The following is a 20196-nucleotide window of genomic DNA, read 5'->3' on the forward strand; positions in this document are numbered from 1 at the left end:
CCACAGGTAGAATTTCTCCAGCCAGGACAGGTTACACATTTTAGAACTCGCTACTCTAAGAATTAAATGTAAGCCTAAGAGAGAACTAAAATTATGAAATGCCCAGACCAATCAAAAAAAATAAAATGACAGAGAATATAAATGCATTGCAGGAAGTTCTAAGTACCAACCACACAAGTACGTGTTCCGAGTTGAGTATGTCAGGGGAAGGGGGGGAGGGAAGAGAGAGAGAGAGAGAGAGAGAGAGAGAGAGAGAGAGAGCATGTCGGTGTGCCTGTGTGTGAAAGCGTGTCTGTGTATGTGAGAGCGTGTAGAAAAGAGAGGGACAATGTGCAAGACTGGTGAGTCTTGCCCACATGCTCAGGGTTTAGCTGATCGCCATATTTGGGGTCAGGAAGGAATTTTCCTCCAGGGTAGATTGGCAGAGGCCCTGGAGGTTTTTCGCCTTCCTCTGTAGCATTGGGCACAGATCACAGCTGAAGGACTCTCTGCATGTTGGGGCCTTCAAAGTATTGGAAGGCTTCAATATCTGAGACATAGGTGAGAGGATTATTCTAAGAGGGGTGGGTGAGATTCTGTGGCCTGCACTGTGCAGGGGGTCAGACTAGATGATCATAATGGTCCCTTCTGACCTTAAAGTCTATGAGTCTATGAGAATATGAGAGAAAGAGAGAACATGTGTACGAGAGACAGAGAGAGACACACACAAAGAGCATTTAGTACACAAGAGACACAGCGTGTGTGTACTGGCTGCTGGGAAGTACACAAAAGGTCATGCACTGACTCTCTAAGCACAGAAGCACTCACCAGTTTGAAGGCTCGTTCCGACCACAGCAGCCACCAGAAGCTCTGTTTAACTCCCAAGCCGTGTCTCTCCTTTGCTTTGCAGAGATTGGTTACATGGAGAGGGAACACCCTGACAGCAGCACTCCCCTCCCCTGCTTTGCAGAGCAAGCAGGAGGGTCCCAGGAGCAGCTGGCTAGGGGCTCCAAGGTAGAGGACAGGAGCAGTGAGGCAGCAGAGAGAAGGGAACCTGAACACAGGTTGCTGCTTGTGTGCGACTCTACTAAACAAGTGTGCAGCATGTGACTGACTTGTGTGGCCGTGCAGGTGCATAGCTTAGAGGGAATGCTGTTGGGAACCTTAGGACTGACTGAGCTAACAGAACTCTTCCATCTCTAATTGATTCAATGCGGGAACTCTGAATTCAATTGGGACCATTCTGCAATTTCAGGAGGACAGACTTCCTTGCCGTTCCACACTATTTCTGCCTTTGCAGAACACATTACTCCTCTACAGTACTCACTGCATGTCACTTCTGATTCATCAGACCCATCAGGGCATTCCTCTTCACCATCACACTTCCACCTGGCTGGGATGCAGTGGCCATTGTTGCAGGTGAAGTCTGACTCTGCACAGATTTTCTTCGCTGCCAGGAGGAAACAAAAACAACATAATTCAGATCAGCAGCACGCACTGAAGGGAGCACCATACTTGTCATCCACACAAGGAAAAGTAATTTCACATTCTACACTGGCATTTCACATTCTCAAAGACAAAGAAACAAGCTGGTATCAAAGGATGCTTTGGACTCTGAAAATCCAATGCCCCCAGTTGTAACTGTGTTTAAAAGAGACTCACCCATTTCTATCTTCATTTAGTTCTAGCTAAAATGAGTCAAAGTGGGGATACCTCACTGATGCCAGCATAGCTAGCTAGCTTTTATTATAATCACTTGATGATATACTGCTTTTAAGTGTATTACAGTGTAAGTAAAAACAACAAGGAGTCCTGTGGTACCTTAAAAACTAACAGATTTATTTGGGCATAAGCTTTCGTGGGTGAAATCACTTCATCAGAGGCATATAGTGGAAATCGAAGTAATCTAAGTCAGGGGTCTCCAACCTCTTGAACCACAAGATCACTTTTTCAATTTAAGTGCAATGGAAGAGCTGCCTCAAACGCAAATACCGTTTTCCTGCTTCCTTACCCCCCCTTCTCCGAGGCCTCACCCTGCTCACTCTATCCCCCTTTTCCCATCCTCACTCACTTTCACCAGGCTGAGGTAGGGGGTTGGGGTACAGGCTCTGGTCTTGAGCCAAGGGGTTTGGAGTGTTGGAGGGGCTCTGGGCTTAGCTCAGGGTGGCAGATTGGGGTCCAGGAGGGGTTTCCGGGTGCAAGCTCTGGGAAGGAGTTTGGGTACAGGGGGACTCAAATATGGGGCAGGAGGTTGGGTGTAGGAGGAGGTTCAGGGCTGGGACAGGGGTTCAGGATGAAGGTTCTGGCTGGGCACCATTGACTGAGACAGCTTCCGGGTGCAGGAGCAGTGAAGTTAAGGCAGGTTTACTCTTGCCCTGGCTCTGCACCACTCTGGAAAGCAGCTGGCATGAATAGCCATGGCTGCCCCTCTTCTACAGGCACTGAGCCCACAGCTTCTACTGGCCACAGTTCCCCATTACTGATCAATGGGCACTGAAGGAGTGGTGCCTGCAGGCAAGGACAGCCTATTGAGATGCCCTGCTCTGCCTTTCTTAAGGGCTGCAGAGACATGCCAGCCACTTCTAGGAGCAGCAGTTACCACAGGGACCATTACTCCAGCCATAACAGGTTAGGCAGTTTAGAATTCACTCTTCAAAGAGTTAAATTTAACCATAAGGGAGAAATGAAAATGATGAAATGCGCAGACCAGTCAAAATCCCAAAGTAACGCACTTTGCAAACAGTAAAAGAAGTAACACCACCCCCCAGCAAGGATGCCAGTTAATGACATTGGTGAGGGAGGCTTTTGAGGCAGCTCTCCTGGGAACTGGACTGAAAAATTCTTTAACCATGACTTCTGGCTGCTTTCAGTCACTACTGCAACAACGTTTTAGAACAGGGGACTGAGAGGTGAAAAACTCCATGACTAATCCCACACACACCAAAATGGGGGCACAACACTGCGAGGTATTGGCGAGGTTTGTGAGGCTTAGATCTAGTAAGCTATTTTGTGTTTCATAAAACAGACCACACTTATCGTGAAGATCATCAAACATACGTGTAATCTATCCAGACGTGCTCTCTATATGGCAGGGGTCTGCAACCAGTATAGAACTAAATATGGCTCTTTTGTCATTCCCAAAATACATGCAACTTTTTAAATTAAAATGAAAAAAAAATCAAAATTTAAAAAAAGCATAATTACTCATGTAGCTTGAATGTGTGTATGAACTTGAATTTGACCAGTCATGATGTAAACGTCAAAGAAATGTGCAAAAAGATGCAGCAGCAGAAGTCCCACTAAATGAAATCTGTGAGTACAATGTTTCTTTTATGCTATTATTATTCATCATGTCAATGATCAATAATATTAAGTTGTATATTTTCAGTCATGCAAATGAGAGTGTTCATACAGCTCTTTGTTGACCACTTGTTCTGAGTAGAATTTTAATGTAGTTTGGCTCTTTGGTTTGAAAAGGCCCTTGGTACAAATAAACTAGATATGGATCAGATGTATGATATGCATTTCCTGTCATCTCATGAAATCACAGATAGTGGATATTAATGTAAAACAACATATAGGTCAAGATTTAAAAAACAAAACAAAACTAGCAATTTTGGGAACCAAACCTAAGACACCTGAAAGGAGTCTGATTTTCAAAAGGTTCTCTGGAAAGGACTCAGATTAGGTAATAAAAACCTTTACCACCCAAACCACAAGTCCTGTTACACAATGTAGGCCACTACATATACCATATAGTCATCAGTACTGGATACGTTAAAACTGAGGGACAGAGCATGACCCACAGGTCCAATGCAGCCTGTAAAGTTCTGCAAGGTGGTCTTTCACTCCTCTCAGTACACGTGTACTGTGCCAGCACCCTAGAGAAAAGATTCTCAGATCAAGCTGAAGCACTGCATGCTGGGATTTTGCTCAGTCTGCAGGCTCCATCTCCATGTCAAAGAAAGGACGGATTTAACCTGCTTTTGACTAGGTTCCCAAGTGGCACGCACTTGAGCAAAGTTTAGGCATTCCTCAACTTTCCATGGAAAACTCTAGGTGGAGTTTGTAGTATTTCCTATTAGATAAAAGTCAGGCACACTGTAAAGAAAACTATCACGCTTTCACTCGGAATACAAATAGCAGATTTTACTTTTATACAACACTGAACACACAAGGTATTTTATATTTTTGTTTAGTTTCTTTTCAAAATGTTGTGTTGACTTTCTAAGAAAGAACAGAGGTGCATCTCCCTCTGTCCTATTCCACAGTGGTATAGACAGTGACACAATTATCTATCCAGCTTGCAATGTAACACCAATTCCCCCACTGAAAACAAAATGCTGATCAGCTATCTGTATCTCTGAGACATGAGATAAAGTTTAACAGTTTATCAATAGAGATGGCAAAGGGATATGCATTCCCTTCAACAACACAAACCTGCTCACATCAGATAGTGCCAATGATTCTTTGTTCCCTTGACACCGTTCTTAAGCAGTACAGTTAATATATTATTAGGATTCATAAAACGGAGAAGAAATACATTATTGACAATCACAGGATGGTATCTGGAAGGTATTAACATGTTCCTTGTGTGTAAATTTCCTTTCCGCAAAAAAAAAAAAAAAAAAAAAAAGTTGCATGCAACAGCCCTCTGGCACATCCAAACAAAAAGGCATTCAGTATAGCTAGTACTAGATAAATCAGTAGGAAAAGGGCAATTTTTGGATTTAGTTGGTATTGGCCCTGCTTTTAGCAGGGGACTGGACTTGATGACCACCCTTGATAACGAGCATCTCCCCCGTAACTTTCAGTAAATGAGTTCCTGAGGAGATATGTGGGAGAATCCTGAACCAAAACAGAAGAGACTGACTGGAAGTCTCCTGCACCCTTCTCCATTTTATCTAATAGAGGAACACTCACAGAAAGCAATAAAGAGTACTGCAAACTGGACAACATGTCTAGAATTTAGGGTGTAGGTTCTGAGAGACACACTCCCTACCTGTGAGGAGTGAGGCCTTCAGTTCATCAATTACTGAGGGCTCCTTAGTATAACTGAACTTACTGTGATAGAAATGTAGCCGTGTTAGTCTGGGGTAGTTGAAGCAAAATGCAGGACAATGTAGCACTTTAAAGACTAACAAGATGGTTTATTAGATGATGAGCTTTCGTGGGCCAGACCCACTTCCTCAGATCAAAAATTGTTTATTAGATGATGAGCTGAGGAAGTGGGTCTGGCCCACGAAAGCTCATCATCTAATAAACCATCTTGTTAGTCTTTAAAGTGCTACATTGTCCTGCATTTTGCTTGAACTTACTGTGGTACTGAAAAGGGGATCAGTACTGACGTGGTAGCTGAGGCTATGGTCACCAGAGCCAACTGTACTTCCAAAAATGGGGGTACTGAAGTAGATACTGCTGGCATCTGGCACTTTTCCTTGCTCCGTGACAAGACTGCCACATGTATGGGTACTGATGGCTGAGCTGAACTTGACGGAGCTGGTCCCAAGTGTTTATGCTTGCCCTTCTTGCTTGTATGGTATTGAGGCCCTATCAGAGACATCTCTCCCCTCTGCGCTCTTCATTACACTTTTGAGAGAGATGGGATTTCCATAAAATTAGAATGGTCATCTCCACATCCTTGGCAGGAGACGCCACATTTGAAACCTGACAAGCCAGACATGATCTGTCCGGGGCGGGGAGGGGAGAAGTCTCCCCAAAGAGAAAAAGGGGAATAAAACAACCCTTTCGCTACTTATCTAAATATATAAACAATCTTAATTACTAGAGGAATATTGGAAAAGCCAAGGCACACTCAAGGCAGGCACTCTAGGGCACCATCTCAGGCAAAGGCTGTTGAGAAAGAACTCTGTAGGGCATCCGCACACCCTACAGAGCTATGGTATAAGGCCCGAGGGGGGCACAGGATGAATGCACAGGTCATACAGACACTCCTGACAATTTCCAATTAAGGATTCAAGAGGGGAATTTGTACGTGAAGTGGAGCACCCACAGAGATGCTACTCGATGAAGCAGCAGTAGCTGAAAACCTACGTCACAATTTCCCTCCTCCTCTTCCATTCTGCATGATGTAATTTTACAGATAGAACCAGAAATGAGAAAGCTACTGAATCCAACTCTTATGACTTAGGCTCTCTCCCCTAGAGATATACAGTAAATGATACAAGAGAGAGACTACAGTTCTTTTAACTTCTGCTTGATTTGCCTTTAGTACATGCTTTACCTTTCTTTGCTTCTAGGTTTATAGAGATGGCATATATACTACAGTGTAGAAAATAATACAAGTGAAGCTGTCACAGTGACTCAGCACTCAAGAGGGATAATCACAAGTTCAGACACCTTTCCCCTGTGAGAGTCAATTTAAAGGAGCAGTTTTTATTTCTCTTTTCCCCTGAAGAATGTCTGATGGAGAACAGTATCAGAGGGGTAGCCGTGTTAGTCTGAATCTGCAAAAGCGACGAGGAGTCCTGTGGCACCTTATAGACTAACTGAAGTGTAGGAGCATAAGCTTTTGTGGGCAAAGACCCACTTCGTCAGATGCATGTGATGGAGAACAAAGTTTTAACCTTAAAGCAAGAAATTACAGCAGAAAAAAATCAAAGTAAAATGGATTTTTATCTAATTTGTCTCATCCTAGCACTGCCCCTTATTTGGCTGAACTATTTTTTTTTCCTCTCTCTCTGTAATTTATGTCCCTTATCCTAGATTGTAAAAAAATATAGCATTTGTCCCAGATAATGCTGCAGAACTGCAGGGTCCCCATTCTGAAATAACTCTGTATGTTGGCAATAATGCATATCACTGATTCGGAGAACCGAGTGCCTTGTTATTACTTTCCAACGTACCCCCACATGCCCTTTTATTAACCCCGTTTTTAGTAGTGCTCCTACTCTGCCTGGATGAGATTAAGAAACAATTAATATACTGTATATAACCTGGATAAGCAAAAGCTATAAGGAGACTTAACAGTTTAGAAATATTTAACGGCTGCAAACTTCAAGGACAGAGAGGAATTCTACAGAGTGGAATTAGGGAATATGATTAGAAGTCACGAGCTGAAATTATAACAGAAAGTTTAGTCTGATTATCAGGAAAATCTTGCTGACAACATGCTAGGCGGTGAATAGTCTTTTCTGGGAACAAATGGCAAGGCCAACACTTGGTATATCTAGAATTAGACTGGAGAAAATAATAAAATATAAATTCTAAGGAACAACCTTGCATTGGAGCAGGGAGATGGACTATGATCTAATCTGTGATGTCTATATAGTAAACTCACAAAAAGATGATGGGGGTCAAATCTTCTCCAATTGAAGTCAATGGGAGAACTAGAAAGGGTGAAATCCTGGCCCAAATCTTCCTATTTCTGAGGGACAGAAACATCCTCGAGCAACAACTTTGCAGCACAACCATGCCCTTATTTGCAGGCTACAAAACTAAGGGTACGTCTAGACTACATGCCTCTGTCGCAAGAGGCATGTAGATTAGGCTACCAGACATAGGAAAATGAAGCGGCGATTTAAATAATCGCTGCTTCATTTAAATTTACATGGCTGCCGCGCTGAGCCGACAAACAGCTGATCAGCTGTTTCTCGGCTCAGCGCGATAGTCTGGACGCTTGGGTGTCGACATCAAAGGTATTTGTCGACCACCCAGGTATGCCTCCTGGGATGAGGTTTACCTGGGTGGTCGACAAATACCTTTGATGTCGACACCCCGCGGCAGCCATGTAAATTTAAATGAAGCGGCGATTATTTAAATTGCCGCTTCATTTTCCTATGTCTGGTAGCCTAATCTACATGCCTCTGGCGACAGAGGCATGTAGTCTAGACGTACCCTTAAGTGCTACACTACTATACAATATTTTCATTGTGTGTTACTGCTAACAGTACTGCACCAATCCAACCAAAGGATAACAACAGCTGGTTCCTTTTCTTTCATAATCATCATTTACTGGCACAATATTGTCAGTAAAGTTTCAGGTCAAGAATGTTTATTACTGGTGAAGAAGCACAAAAGGTAGAAAGAGCATGAGTTAATTTCAAATCCCAAGTCGTCTTAGCAGGGGCAATAGTTAGAAAAGTAATTTCTGGGACTTCTGAAGCGAATATAATTTGATGTGACAATAACAATAAACATATAACCCTTGAATTAAATTATTTTGTCTAGACTCCCAGATTTGTATGTTTCAGATGTATTACGATTCATGAATATTCTTGTTTTTTTCCTTATCATGTGTCAGATACTGCTCTCGGGCAGACTCTGCTCCTACTCTCACTGAATTGAACAGCAAAACTTCACTGATTTCAATGGTACAGTGTCAATTAGGGATGTAAGTGTTTCACTGGTTCAGTTGCTGTTAACAGTTAAACTCTGCAACTCTGTTAGGGAGTGCCGGGCTGGGAGCCAGCAGCCAGGAGCCAGCAGAGCCCGCAGCCTTGTGGGGCCAGGGGCTGGGACCCAGCAGTTCCAGGTGACAGAAAGCTAGCAGCCCTGCAGTGCAGGAGTGGGCAGCTGGGAATCTATAGGGCCAGGAACCAGCAGCTTGCACGGCTGCAAGCCCAGGAGGAACAACAAGGCAGGTAACTGGGAACCCAGGGAACCCTCTGGCATCCTTCCCTCCCTATCTCCAGGTAACACATTTAACTGTGTAACCAATAGAAATGTGATTACACCACAGTTACTATTTTTTACATCCCTAATTTCAATGGTACAATTTCAATGGTACAGAATCAAGTCCTCAAAGCAGTACAATCTCATTTCATTGTAAAGGTGTAACACACTGTAATTAAAAACAGAATTTCACTCTTAGTGGGTATTGATTTTAGTGGCGCTAAAATAAAATAAAATAAAATAAAATAAAATAAAATAAAGATGCTCTGAAACATTTTGATCTGATCTTTCTACAGCAGTAAAAGGATATAACCCAGCCTGATCTGGTATGGAAAGAAATTCCCCCTTCTCCTCTTCCCCAAAATAAAAGTAATAAAACAAGGTTTCACTTTGTGCTGGAAAACTCAACGAAAACCTGGATCACTGGTTTACCAGAAAAAAGTGACAAGACTAGAGGCACCACGTAAGAGCTCAATAGTTTAATTGATAAAATAATTGTATTTCACCTTTGAGGAGACGACTAGATGGATGGACACGTTAACTTCAAAACAGACCAGTGGCTTGTCATCCATACTACCAGACTGCAACATTTCATGCCAATTTACTTTGCAACCCTTAAACAACCCAAGTGAGCCAGTATCCACAATGAGCTAAATATCCCTGATGAATAAGTGTTTGGATCCTCATACAACTTTTGGGAGACATTTTATCATCTGTGCTTGAGAGCTAACAGATGGTTTGAGTTTATAACAGTACCTGGCTCCTGATTCCACATGTCACAGAAAGCCTCCTAACTACCCCTCCAAATTAAATTTTAAAAAATGCTTGAATACTATTGACATTCAAAAGGTGTCTAACTTCCTTAAAGTCCTTTGAAAATCGTATCCGATGTTTTACTGTTACAGGACTATTTTGAAGTTCTGTTGTATAATACAGTGGTACTACTTTTGTAAAGAGAAACCACAATATGGACTATATAGCAGTGAACCTCACCTTTATTAGAGACTTGTGGCAGATAAATACAAGTTCCAACACACAGGCTATGTCTACACTGGAGGGTTCTTGCGCCAGAAATATGTAAATGAGGCTAAGCGTGGAATATCGCTGAGCCTCCTTTGCATATCTAATGAGCCGCCATTTTGCGGAAGAGGCTCTTGCACCAGAAGAATCTGTCTACACTGTCCCTTCTTGCACAAGAAAAACTCTCTTGTGCAATGCCGTTATTCCTCAAAATAATCAGCATAGCGGCATTGCACAAGAGGGTTTTTCTTGCGCAAGAAGGGGCAGCATAGACGCTTTTTGTGGTGCAAGAGCCTCTTCCGCAAAAATGGCGGCTCATTAGATATGCAAATGAGGGTCAGCGATATTCCCCCCGTAGCCTCATTTGCATATTTCCAGCGCAAGAACCCGACAGTGTAGACATAGCCACAGTGTTCCATCTTGATCCAAGCATGACTGCCACTGGTTTCACACAAACATCCTGCATGCTGGGAATTCTACTCTTTGCAGAATAGGGATGTTAAAGTTTAACCAATGAACAGTTTAACCGATAAGTTGATGGTTATCAGTTAATGGTATCGGTTAAACCCAGCCAGCTCCCGAGGAGCGGCTTCACTATGGCAGAGCAGCGAAGACTCCTCCTTCCCTGGGAGCCTGGCAGACAAGAGCTGGCAGCCCTGCTCCCAGGAAGGCTTCACTGCAGTATAAAACCCACTGCACATATAACCATGTAATTGCTAAAATTTTAGCAGCTACATGGTTACCATATTAAATGATTTTTAACATCCCTACTACAGGCCACTCTTACTGGGAAAATCCTTTCCACAGGAAATCCCACGGACAGATTCATTGTTGTGTTAGCTACATAATGGCACCAGATAAAAGCAGAACAGTTGAAATGTCAGGAAATCCCAGTGGACATCTACTGTCAAGCTCTTCCAATTTTCAGACAGCCAAAGACACCTTGAAGTAATGAAAGGGAATATTTAACCAGTGCTCTAAATTTGGCAGAGTTTTACCACCAAGGTCTCAGCAGGCAGGTGCACTTATAAAGGTGAGATTAGTCAGATAATCTCACGTAGCTGGAAATCCAACAGAGATCATATGTCCTTTGGTACCTCACGTGACAGGCATTTTAAAAGCAACTTCTCCCATGGACGCACTGAGCTAGGCACGTAAAACAATGAATGCCAGATTAGCAGGAGTATGCCTGAAGGTTGCAGGACTGCTTGAAGTGCTTATTGTATCAAATCAGACATAAAAATGTAGCTACTGATTCTAAATTAGCCTTCCTGGTCAAATAAAATGTATAGGAGAAAAGAGATGTCACAGGAGATGTATCCTAGTATTAAAGATATTAAATTCTGTACATTTTAAATTAAAATGCATTTAAATACTTTATTTAAAATTCTTTTATAGTCATAGATTCTAAGGCCAGAAGGGAACACACTGATCTCAGTCTAACCTCCTGTATAACAAAGGATACAGAATTTCCTCTAAATTATTTGTAGAGCAGATCTTTTAGACAAACATCCCATCCTCGTTTAAAAATTGTCAGTGATGGAGAACCCACCATGACCCTCTGTAAATTGTTTCAGTGGTTAACTGCCCTCACCATTAAAAATGTATGCCTTATTTCCAGTCTGAATTTGTCTCACTTCAGTTTCCAGCTGTTGGATCATGTGATAGCTTGCTCTGCCAGACTGAAGAGCCTATTATTCAATATTTGTTCCCCACGTAGGTTTTATAGACTAATCAAGTCGTCCCTTAATCTCCTCTGTGTTATGCTAAAGAGATTGAGCTCCTTGAGTCTATCATTATAAGTGAGGCTGTGAGAGTCTCTCTTAGAAGTCACGGAAGTCATGGAGTCTGTGACTTTCTGGGACCTTGGTGACTTTTGCAGCAGCCAGTGTGGCTGACCTTAGGGACACCCAAGCAGCCGATATCTGGAGGGGAGGGAGGGGGTGCAGGGAGGACCTCCTAGAGCAGGGCTACTTCAACTTTGGAAGTCCTGGGGGCCACAATGATACTCACAGCACATGCCGAGGGCCACAACCTAAGTGTCGTTGCATATACATGCAAATATATATGCAAATATATGCAAATAGCTTCTTTCACACAATGCCCCAGCGTTCCCAGCACTTCCTCCCTGGGAGCTAGAAACGCTGACACCTTGTACCTGTCTGTTCCAGCCAGCCCATCCACTTGCATCTTTCAGTGTTCACCCCGCCTGGGAGACACCTCCTCGTTGTGGAGTGTGCTCCCAGTGGAGGCCATGTTCAAAGAATCCCACCCGTGGGCCGTGTGTTGAGCCCCGTGTAAACCCAAACTGCACCAGGAGCCGCAAACAAACGGGCTGCAGGCCACGTGTAGAGGAACAGGGAGAGGGCATAAGGACAGGATTCCATTTAGCAATTAAGTTTTGGGCAGGATACAGGGGAGCAGAACACCCCGAGTGCAACCGCAAATCACCTAAGCTAGGATCAATTGCATCAGCTGCTGATCAAGCAACTCCAGACAATTGACCCTGGGCGCTGTCCCAGAGCAGCGATCCTGGAGCGGCAGCACACCCTGAACTACCCTCTCCCCCAAACCACAGCAGGGATGAGCTGCCTCCCCAGAGCAGCAGCGGTGGTGCACCAGAGCCCACTGAAAAGCAGTGTCTGCCAGAGAGCACCCTGCATTTACTCATACCCAGAGCAGGTTTAATCAGGGGTATTTATACAGTATAAGCCATGGACAGGTCATGGGGCCATGACTTTTTGTTTATTGCCCATGACCTATCCATGACGTTTACTAAAATTACCCATGAATTGTGACCTTAATTATAATGTATGTTTTCTACCCTTCTTCTCTGAACCCTCTCCAATGTATCAACGTCCTTCTTAAATTGCAAGCGCCAGACCAAGACACAGAATTCCTTCAGGGGTCACATCAGCGACAAATACAGAGGTAAAACAACTTCTCTGCTCCTAGTTGAAAGTCCCCTGTTTATGCATTCCAGGATCATATTAGCTCTTTTGGCCACAGCATCATATTGGGGAGCTCAGGTTCATCTGATTATCCACCACGATGAGCCCCAAATCTTTTTGTAGTCACTGCTTGCCTGCATAGAGTCCCCTCATCTTGTAAGCATGGCCTACATATTTTTGTTCTCAGACGTATATGTTTACGATTAGCCATTTATCTGGAAGAGAGACAGGGGCACCTTATTTAAAGACATTAAGGGCAGATTGTTTTGTGGTAATGTGCAAAACGAGTTCATGATTTCAATCTTAATGGATAGGTGTCTGCATCACCATCTGCACTGGCAATATTTGTCTTTTGTTGGGAGTCTCAGCAGAGAGGACAAAGACTGAATGTACCATAGACTGAAGTATACTCTAGAAGAGGTCCCTCTGAAAGAAGGCATGCAGCATAATCACATGAAATTATCTTATATGGCAGACACGGTCTCAGCTGTGGTGCTACCAAGATGCTAGGCTATTTTGCCACAACCAGAAGTCCAGACTGCCTTGCCTCTACTCTCTCCAGCAGAACAAGTGGATTCTTGCATATCTAAGGAATTCTACAGATGTAAACAGTGCCTGTCCTGCTAGCCTCTATGCTCCGTAAGAGGCTTTGCCCTAGAAAGGTACTACCAGGCCAGAATTATCCCAAAAAGCCTTCCCCTGCTGTTTTTTCTTGGGGCTTCACGGATACTCTCAGACACCCCTCCCCCCCCCAACCAGCTCCCCACTCATCATTTAAGGCCCATTAAAAAGGGATTCTGTGACAGTTTTCCAAGGGAGGTAATTTATGTCACTCTTTATGGGGGTACATAAATTTACATAGCACAAAGTATCAGTGGTTTGAATTTTTTGTTTTATACTCTCTTCTAAAAACAATAGCCTGAAAACATTCTCACTTTGGATGGGAAGGGACTGAATGCTATTGATCATACTCATTTTGTTGTGATGAGCTGGCAAGTGGGAAAGTGACTGTCGCTCATCTTTCTGGCTATCTTAGTTGAATATCACTTTGAAAGGTGCAGATTCTCCAATCTAGATTACTGGGAGAGAAGGCTAGCAGCTGACAAATACATTGATGAGCTCTCAGAGTTAGTAAAACTTGTTATTACAAGAGCACCTAGATGCTCCATCTGAGATTTTGGTCCATTGTGCTAGCTAAGCAATGTACAAAACACTCTGTGAAAGACTGTTGCAGCCACAAACAGCCTACAGTCCAAAGAGCCAAGCCAGACAACAGACAGGAGAAAGGAAACATTATTTGCCCCATTTTACAGACAGGGATTTCTACACAGAGACAGTAAGGGTACATCTACACTGCTCCATAGGTTGAAAAAAGATACACAATTTAAGCTACGCAAATTGTGAATCTTGTTTTGAAATAGCTTATTTTGTAATTTGGCACTGTCTACACAATGCCAAATTTCAAAGTAACCTGGTTTTCCAAATGTATCTTACTCCTCGTGAAATGAGGGTTGCAGGGAGGTCTGAATAGCGAGCCTGAAATAACGGGCTTGCTGTTAAGACACAGGATAGCTATTTCAGGATACTGCAATATCACAAAATAGTACTGCAGTGTAGACGCAGCCTAAGTTACTCACATAAAAACTTCGGAAATCTGTGACGCATCCCAGTATTGTGCCTCACGTGTCCCATCCCAGCTTGACAGGCCCACAAAATCAAATGTCCTCAACAGAAAAAATAGCTATCAGTTCTTGCCATCAAAAGTGAAAAAAATGTTTCTGTAAATTCCTGCTGTTGCAGTGTGTCACCTCCCTGAATTACCTGATTCATTCTCCCTAATCATTTTATTCACAGATAATTTGTTTCACTAAAGTCACCACTGCAAAGCCTCTCACACTATCCTGACCTTTGCTGACACAACTGCAGCTTTGTTTCTCTGGTTGTTTTTTAACATGGTAAAATGCGGTTATATGAGCCACATGATCTTTGTTGACAAAAATACTGAAATTATTTCACAATCCCGGTAAAAAGTTTTTGAAAATGCCCTTGAATCCTTGACATCTTCCATTCCACTATTTCTGAGGACTGTATAGCAGAGACCACGTTTACCCTTAGTAAATGCCACTCAAGCCAAAGCAAAATGTTGGCTCTAGTGATCTGTTTGTCAAATTGGATGTGGATGTCTTTATGCTAGGTTTTATTTACGTAAGTTTCAGTCAGTTTAAAGTCAGAGTTACATAGCTCAAGGAAGCATTGAGCGCTCCCACTTGACAGTATGGTCACAGCACTGTAATGCTCCCTGACAGAAACAAGAACATAACATGAGGAAAACTTAAAAGCTTCAAAGAATCCTCTAATTTGGAACAATCACAATCATCACACACTCTCTAGTTGCAGCTGATGCTGCTCTAAATCCCTTTTGGCGAAACTTCTAACAACCTAGTGGTTCTTAAAGGGCAGATAGCATACTGTATACATAGGGAAAACAATTAACCCTATGAGGCAGGAAGTCAGGCTTCCCCAGAACAAATATACCGTAGGGTACTTGCTTTAGGAAATTACAGAGTTCAATTAAGTCCACTGAACAGTTTCAGCTTCCACCTTCTCAAAGCAATATCAATAAAATCTGTGGGGTTGCACAGCAGCAACTGAAGACAAAATTTGTCTTATTGTTCTCGGAGCTTGAACTGAAATGGGACTAGAGAAAGGATTTATGGAAATGCAGTTTCTTTTGTTATGCATACAGAGAGAAAGAAAGGAAGAAATCTAAAAATCTAAAAAAAAAAAATCACTTTTTAGGGTTCCCATCTGTTATGATTACTATGAGAGCATTCTTATTTCAGCAGGATGGTGCCAAGTCCTGTAACTCTAGCTGGTGGGACAGTCCCAAAATAGCTAAGTGTCCGAGTAGCTTAATCGGCTCATGTGATTGCATCACTATGTTACAGCACTGATCCAATGTGGTGATGCTGTGTCAGAGTAGCATACTGGTGTTGCATTGATTCAATATTAGAACAACTTTTCAGTGCATGAGTTTAATCATGTGACACAAAATTAAAGGCAGCAACTCTAACCAAGTACATCCTTCTTATCCTGCTATATCTGAACTTCTATGCCATCAAACTCATTTTAATAACAAGTAGTCATCTAGTAGTGAAACTTTTTAACCTCTAGTAAAGTCCCTAGGATCACCCTGCTGACATGTTCTGATCTGGCTTTTAACCTTCTTAAGATTTTCAAACCATCTTGAGCTTATGGGCTCATTGTAACCTTCTATTCCCCAGTCCTATTCAAGGAGTTTTTCTAAAAGCACTGCATTAATCTTTAGATTATCAACTTCTGCCTAACCAGCTACCTGTAACTTGAACTGTGCGAACATTTCCATAAAAGACTCCAAAGACACATCAGTGTTACGCCATTTTAGGTTTTATTACAACCCCTGGACTTGGCCCTCATTGGGCAATGATTCATACATAATTCAAACGAACCAGGGAAGAGCTTCAGTCAAATTTAAGACAGTTCCCCAGCTTCCTTACTAGTTATAGGGAAGGATTTTTTCAAACCAAAGCAAAATGTGGCAATTTCAGCTGAGTTTCATTTCACGTTTTCTCAAATTGAAGCCTGAGTAGGAGGCAGTAAATCCAGGAGCACTAAAGCAACTCCCCACCGAAAAATAATAATTCAAATCACTGGAAATGAAAACCAATATACTTCTCATAGTGCAGGTGAAGGGGAAATCTCGCTCCCCTGGGGTACAGAGACCCCAGAAGGGTCCGAGGCCGGAGGTCAAATCAGTGAGGCAGGAGAGAAACTTAGAAGAGAAAACTTTATGATGCATGCATGCAGGCTGTCACTTCCAAGAGTGAAGCAGCAGCCCTGACAGACAGATTCAGGGAGTCTTTATACAGTATGATCAGATAGCTCAGTTGTGGATTGTTTCTCTTTAACATATCAAAGTCTCAGCAGAAGTACTCTGAGACTTCTGTTCACCCCAGGAGTGCTAGAAGTAAGTTTTTACAGTACACAAAGCCACATGAGAACTTGAGTGGAGGAGTCTACAAGGCAAACTGTGACAAAGATAAGGGTTTACATGACAAATTGTGACAGACTAGGAGAATCCATGAATTTGAGATAGTCATTTGTAAGGGTCTTTGATTAGAGCTAATTTGATTTCTCTCTGTTACAGGGAGAGAGGCCTGGAAAACTTTTTAACCCTTACAGCAGTTTTCTTTAGAGAGTTTTGATATCCTGCACAGTCCCTCCTTTAGACACAATTGGAGTTATTTGATTTTTCTCCCACAATTCCCCCCTTTAATACTCCTATTGGAGTATTACTCAAAGTTATTCTAGACATTCTTAGGTATTCTTCTTTTGCTGGGATGAATTCTTATCTTAGAGGGAGGTTTTCTTTATCAGTTGGGTAAATGATCCACTGCCCATTCACCCCCAGATCTTTACCAGTGCCAATATTGCTTTTAAAACACAATGGAAACATAGTTCCTGATGGATGTAATGCTTGAGTAAGGGGAATCCCTGAGGCAATCAGGTTTTTATGCCAAATTTGCCTGTTTTCCCCATGACTTATGTATTCCTGGTACAGTGTTATCATTCTGGGCATCTACCCACTCCCGCTCTCCTGTAGAGTACTGACTACCAGTAGATCTGAATTTTAGGGGTCTGGTCCACAGGGAGGCAGGAGTTGGGATAAACTGTAATGGTAAAAGGCCTTCAGAGCCTTTTATAAGCTGTTCACATATCCAACAGTCACTTATATTGGTGAGGGACACAACCTTTTGCAGGGCTTCCCAATAAGGGTGGGGAAAGTTATATACTAAGGCTATTCTGACTACTAAAAGAAGGAAAACAATCCCCATCTTATTATAGTATCTTAAGTCTCTAAAGTAGAAAGGATAATAATAATATAGTAATTAGCTAGCAACTAGCAAAGCAGTCTTTTAACTAAACTTAATCAGTTAGTATTGTTTGGCTTGCCTCTGCAGGCACTCTTCGAGATTTCGTAGTCTCTTAGTTCACTCAATACTGGAATGGATTTTCCTTTGTGAGAGCTACGGGGCGCCAGGCTCACCTGTAGGTCTTTGCTGGCACAGTCCTACCTCTCAGGTTGTACCTCGAAGCTCCTGGTGGAGGCCGGTTTGGTAACAGTCTGGTTTGAGAGTGCCACCTCGGTCCGCTGAACCTCGTCCTCAGGTGATTCCTCCAGGGAGGGGTCCTGGGTGACGGAGTCAATCAGCTCTGTTGGATCTGCAGTTCGGCGTACATGACTTGCGTGGATCCACGAGGGGCCCTCCTTCACCTTTACTGCTGTGTGGGTGATGAACAGCAATTGGAACGGTCCTTCCCACCGGGCTGTCAGGGAATTCTTTCTGCGATGTTCCTTCACGAACACGTAGTCGCCTGGTTGGATGTTGTGGCACGGTACATCAGTAGGTACTGGGAGGGCTTCCTTTACCTGCAGATGCAAGCTCTTCTAACTGTCATTTTATGTCTAGGTTTTTTTCTTTCTGTGTGGCTGCTAGCCTGTGGGCCTCCTGCAACATTAAACTGCTTACAAATCACACATGAATTAGATATTCTTGACAGCTTCTAGGTGCACGCCTAGGGCGTACCATTGTTTTGGGATTTGTGAGGCCACCCCCCTTTTGCTCATGTGTGTCATTTGATGAGACACCTGAGCAAGCTGCCGTGTGAGAGATTTTTGGGGCGACTGGGCAGCCATCAGGTGCACCCATTATCCCAGCTGGGGATAAGGAGCAGCCTGCTTTCTCCCAAAGGTTTTTCTCTGCAGGTTGAGCAGCTTGCTGTAGTTCTATCAGGTCCTGCAAAGAAACAGGGAGGGAAAGAGAGACCAGAATCTGAAAGGGAGTCAGAGGTCCATGTGCTGCTGCATGTCTGGCCGCTGCATCAGCATTCCCATTACCCAGAGAAACAGGATCAGTGGCACCTGTGCGGGCCGGGCAATGGGTAATAGAGAGGGATGTGGGTAGCTGAATAGCATCAAGGAGTTGGGAGATAAGGGGACCATGAGAGATAGCAGAGCCAGAAGAGGTAAGGAAACCTCGTTGTTTCCAAATTTGTCCTGTGGCATGACAGACAGAGAAAGCATACTTTGGGTCAGTATAAATGGCAGCAGACTGTCCGGACGCTAAAAGGCAAGCACGAATTAAAGCGATGAGCTCAGCAGCCTGAGCTGATTTGATTCCTGGAAGAGAAAAAACCTCTAAAACATTATTATCTGAGACCACTGCATATCCAGCCTTTAGTTTACCAACTGAATTTCTTTTATATGAGCCATCAGTGTACAATACAAGATTTGCATTTTCCAGCGGTTGATCAGACAAATTTTTGGGGAGGTTTTACACAGTGCCCAAGCAATTCTTCACAGTTATGGGTATGTGCTTTACCATTAGAGAGTAAAGGAGAAAAAGTAGCTGGGTTAAGTACATTACATCTTTGAATTACCACATTTGGGGAAGAGAGGATAACATTCTCATACAGGGTTTGTCTCTGAACAGATATGTGCTGGGTGCGGTGTCGCTGTAAGAGAGCAGAGACAGCATGAGGGACCTGTAAGATAATGCTGTGGCCTAATGTGACAGGTTGGGCCTTTTTCAAGTAATTCAGCAGTAGCTGCAACTGCCCTCAGACAAAGTGGGAACCCACGGGCTACTGAGTCCAGTGTTGCAGAAAAATAAGCTACTGGACGAGGTGTGGGTCCAAGGGGTTGACAGAGAACTCCAGCTGCAATTCCATCCTGTTCATGACAAAACAGAGTAAAAGGCTTGCTATATTTAGGTAAGCCCACTGTGCAGAAGAGTTTTAAGGGAAAGGAAAGCAGATTCACATTCTGGGGACCAGGTCACTGGGTCAGGAGCTAAGATTAAGAGTAGAATAGTAAGGGGCCTGATGAGTCCAGAAAAGTTAGGAATCCATTGTCTGCAATATCCTGCAGTACCCAGAAATTTGTAAACCTGACTTTGGTGAAAGGGTGAGGAATGGAAAAAACTTGTGAGATTCACTCAGGTGTTAACTGGCGGCCATCTCCTGAAAGTAAATGTTCTAAGTACTGAACTCTTTGTTTTACAAACTACAATTTGGCTTTGGAAGCCTTGTGACTCTTTTTAGCAAGACACTAACACATATGAGGTATCAGTTTTACATCTTTCCTCAGTTTTACTAGCAATTAACACATCATCAACATACTGAACTAACACAGAACTGTAGGGAAGAGAGAGAGAATTAAGGTCAGCTTTTTTTAAAAAAACTGAGAAAACAGAGTAGGGCTTTTACAATAACTTTACAAAAACATGTCCAGGTTAATTGATGACTCTGAAAGGAAAAGGCAAAGAGAAATTGGGAATTCTTATGCACTAGAATAGAAAAGAAGGCAGAACATAAATCTATTACAGAAAACCAGGTTAGTTACTACTGGAAATCTAGGGATTACAAACTTATTAATGGCTCTTAAGTCTTCTACAAATCTATAGATTTGCTTTTTCACAGGTAGTATAGGTGTATTACATGGTGAAGTTGTATAAACATGTATCCCTTGTTTAAGGAGGGAGAGATTACAGGCTTAATGCCCTCTTGTGCC

At 42.9% G+C, this 20196-nt stretch overlaps 1 protein-coding gene across 2 annotated transcripts in view; it reads right to left on the bottom strand.

Annotated features, from left to right (window-relative positions):
* LRP8 (LDL receptor related protein 8) overlaps positions 1-20196 on the bottom strand; it is a 304738-nt gene that overhangs the window by 134323 nt on the left and 150219 nt on the right. For both annotated transcript variants that reach the window (XM_075936002.1, XM_075936001.1), the window contains one exon: positions 1307-1429. In XM_075936002.1, the coding sequence (XP_075792117.1) occupies positions 1307-1429 (123 nt within the window). The remainder of the gene's footprint in view (positions 1-1306; positions 1430-20196) is intronic.

Source organism: Pelodiscus sinensis, chromosome 9 (genome assembly GCF_049634645.1).
Source record: "Pelodiscus sinensis isolate JC-2024 chromosome 9, ASM4963464v1, whole genome shotgun sequence".
Taxonomy (NCBI): Eukaryota; Metazoa; Chordata; order Testudines; family Trionychidae; genus Pelodiscus; species Pelodiscus sinensis.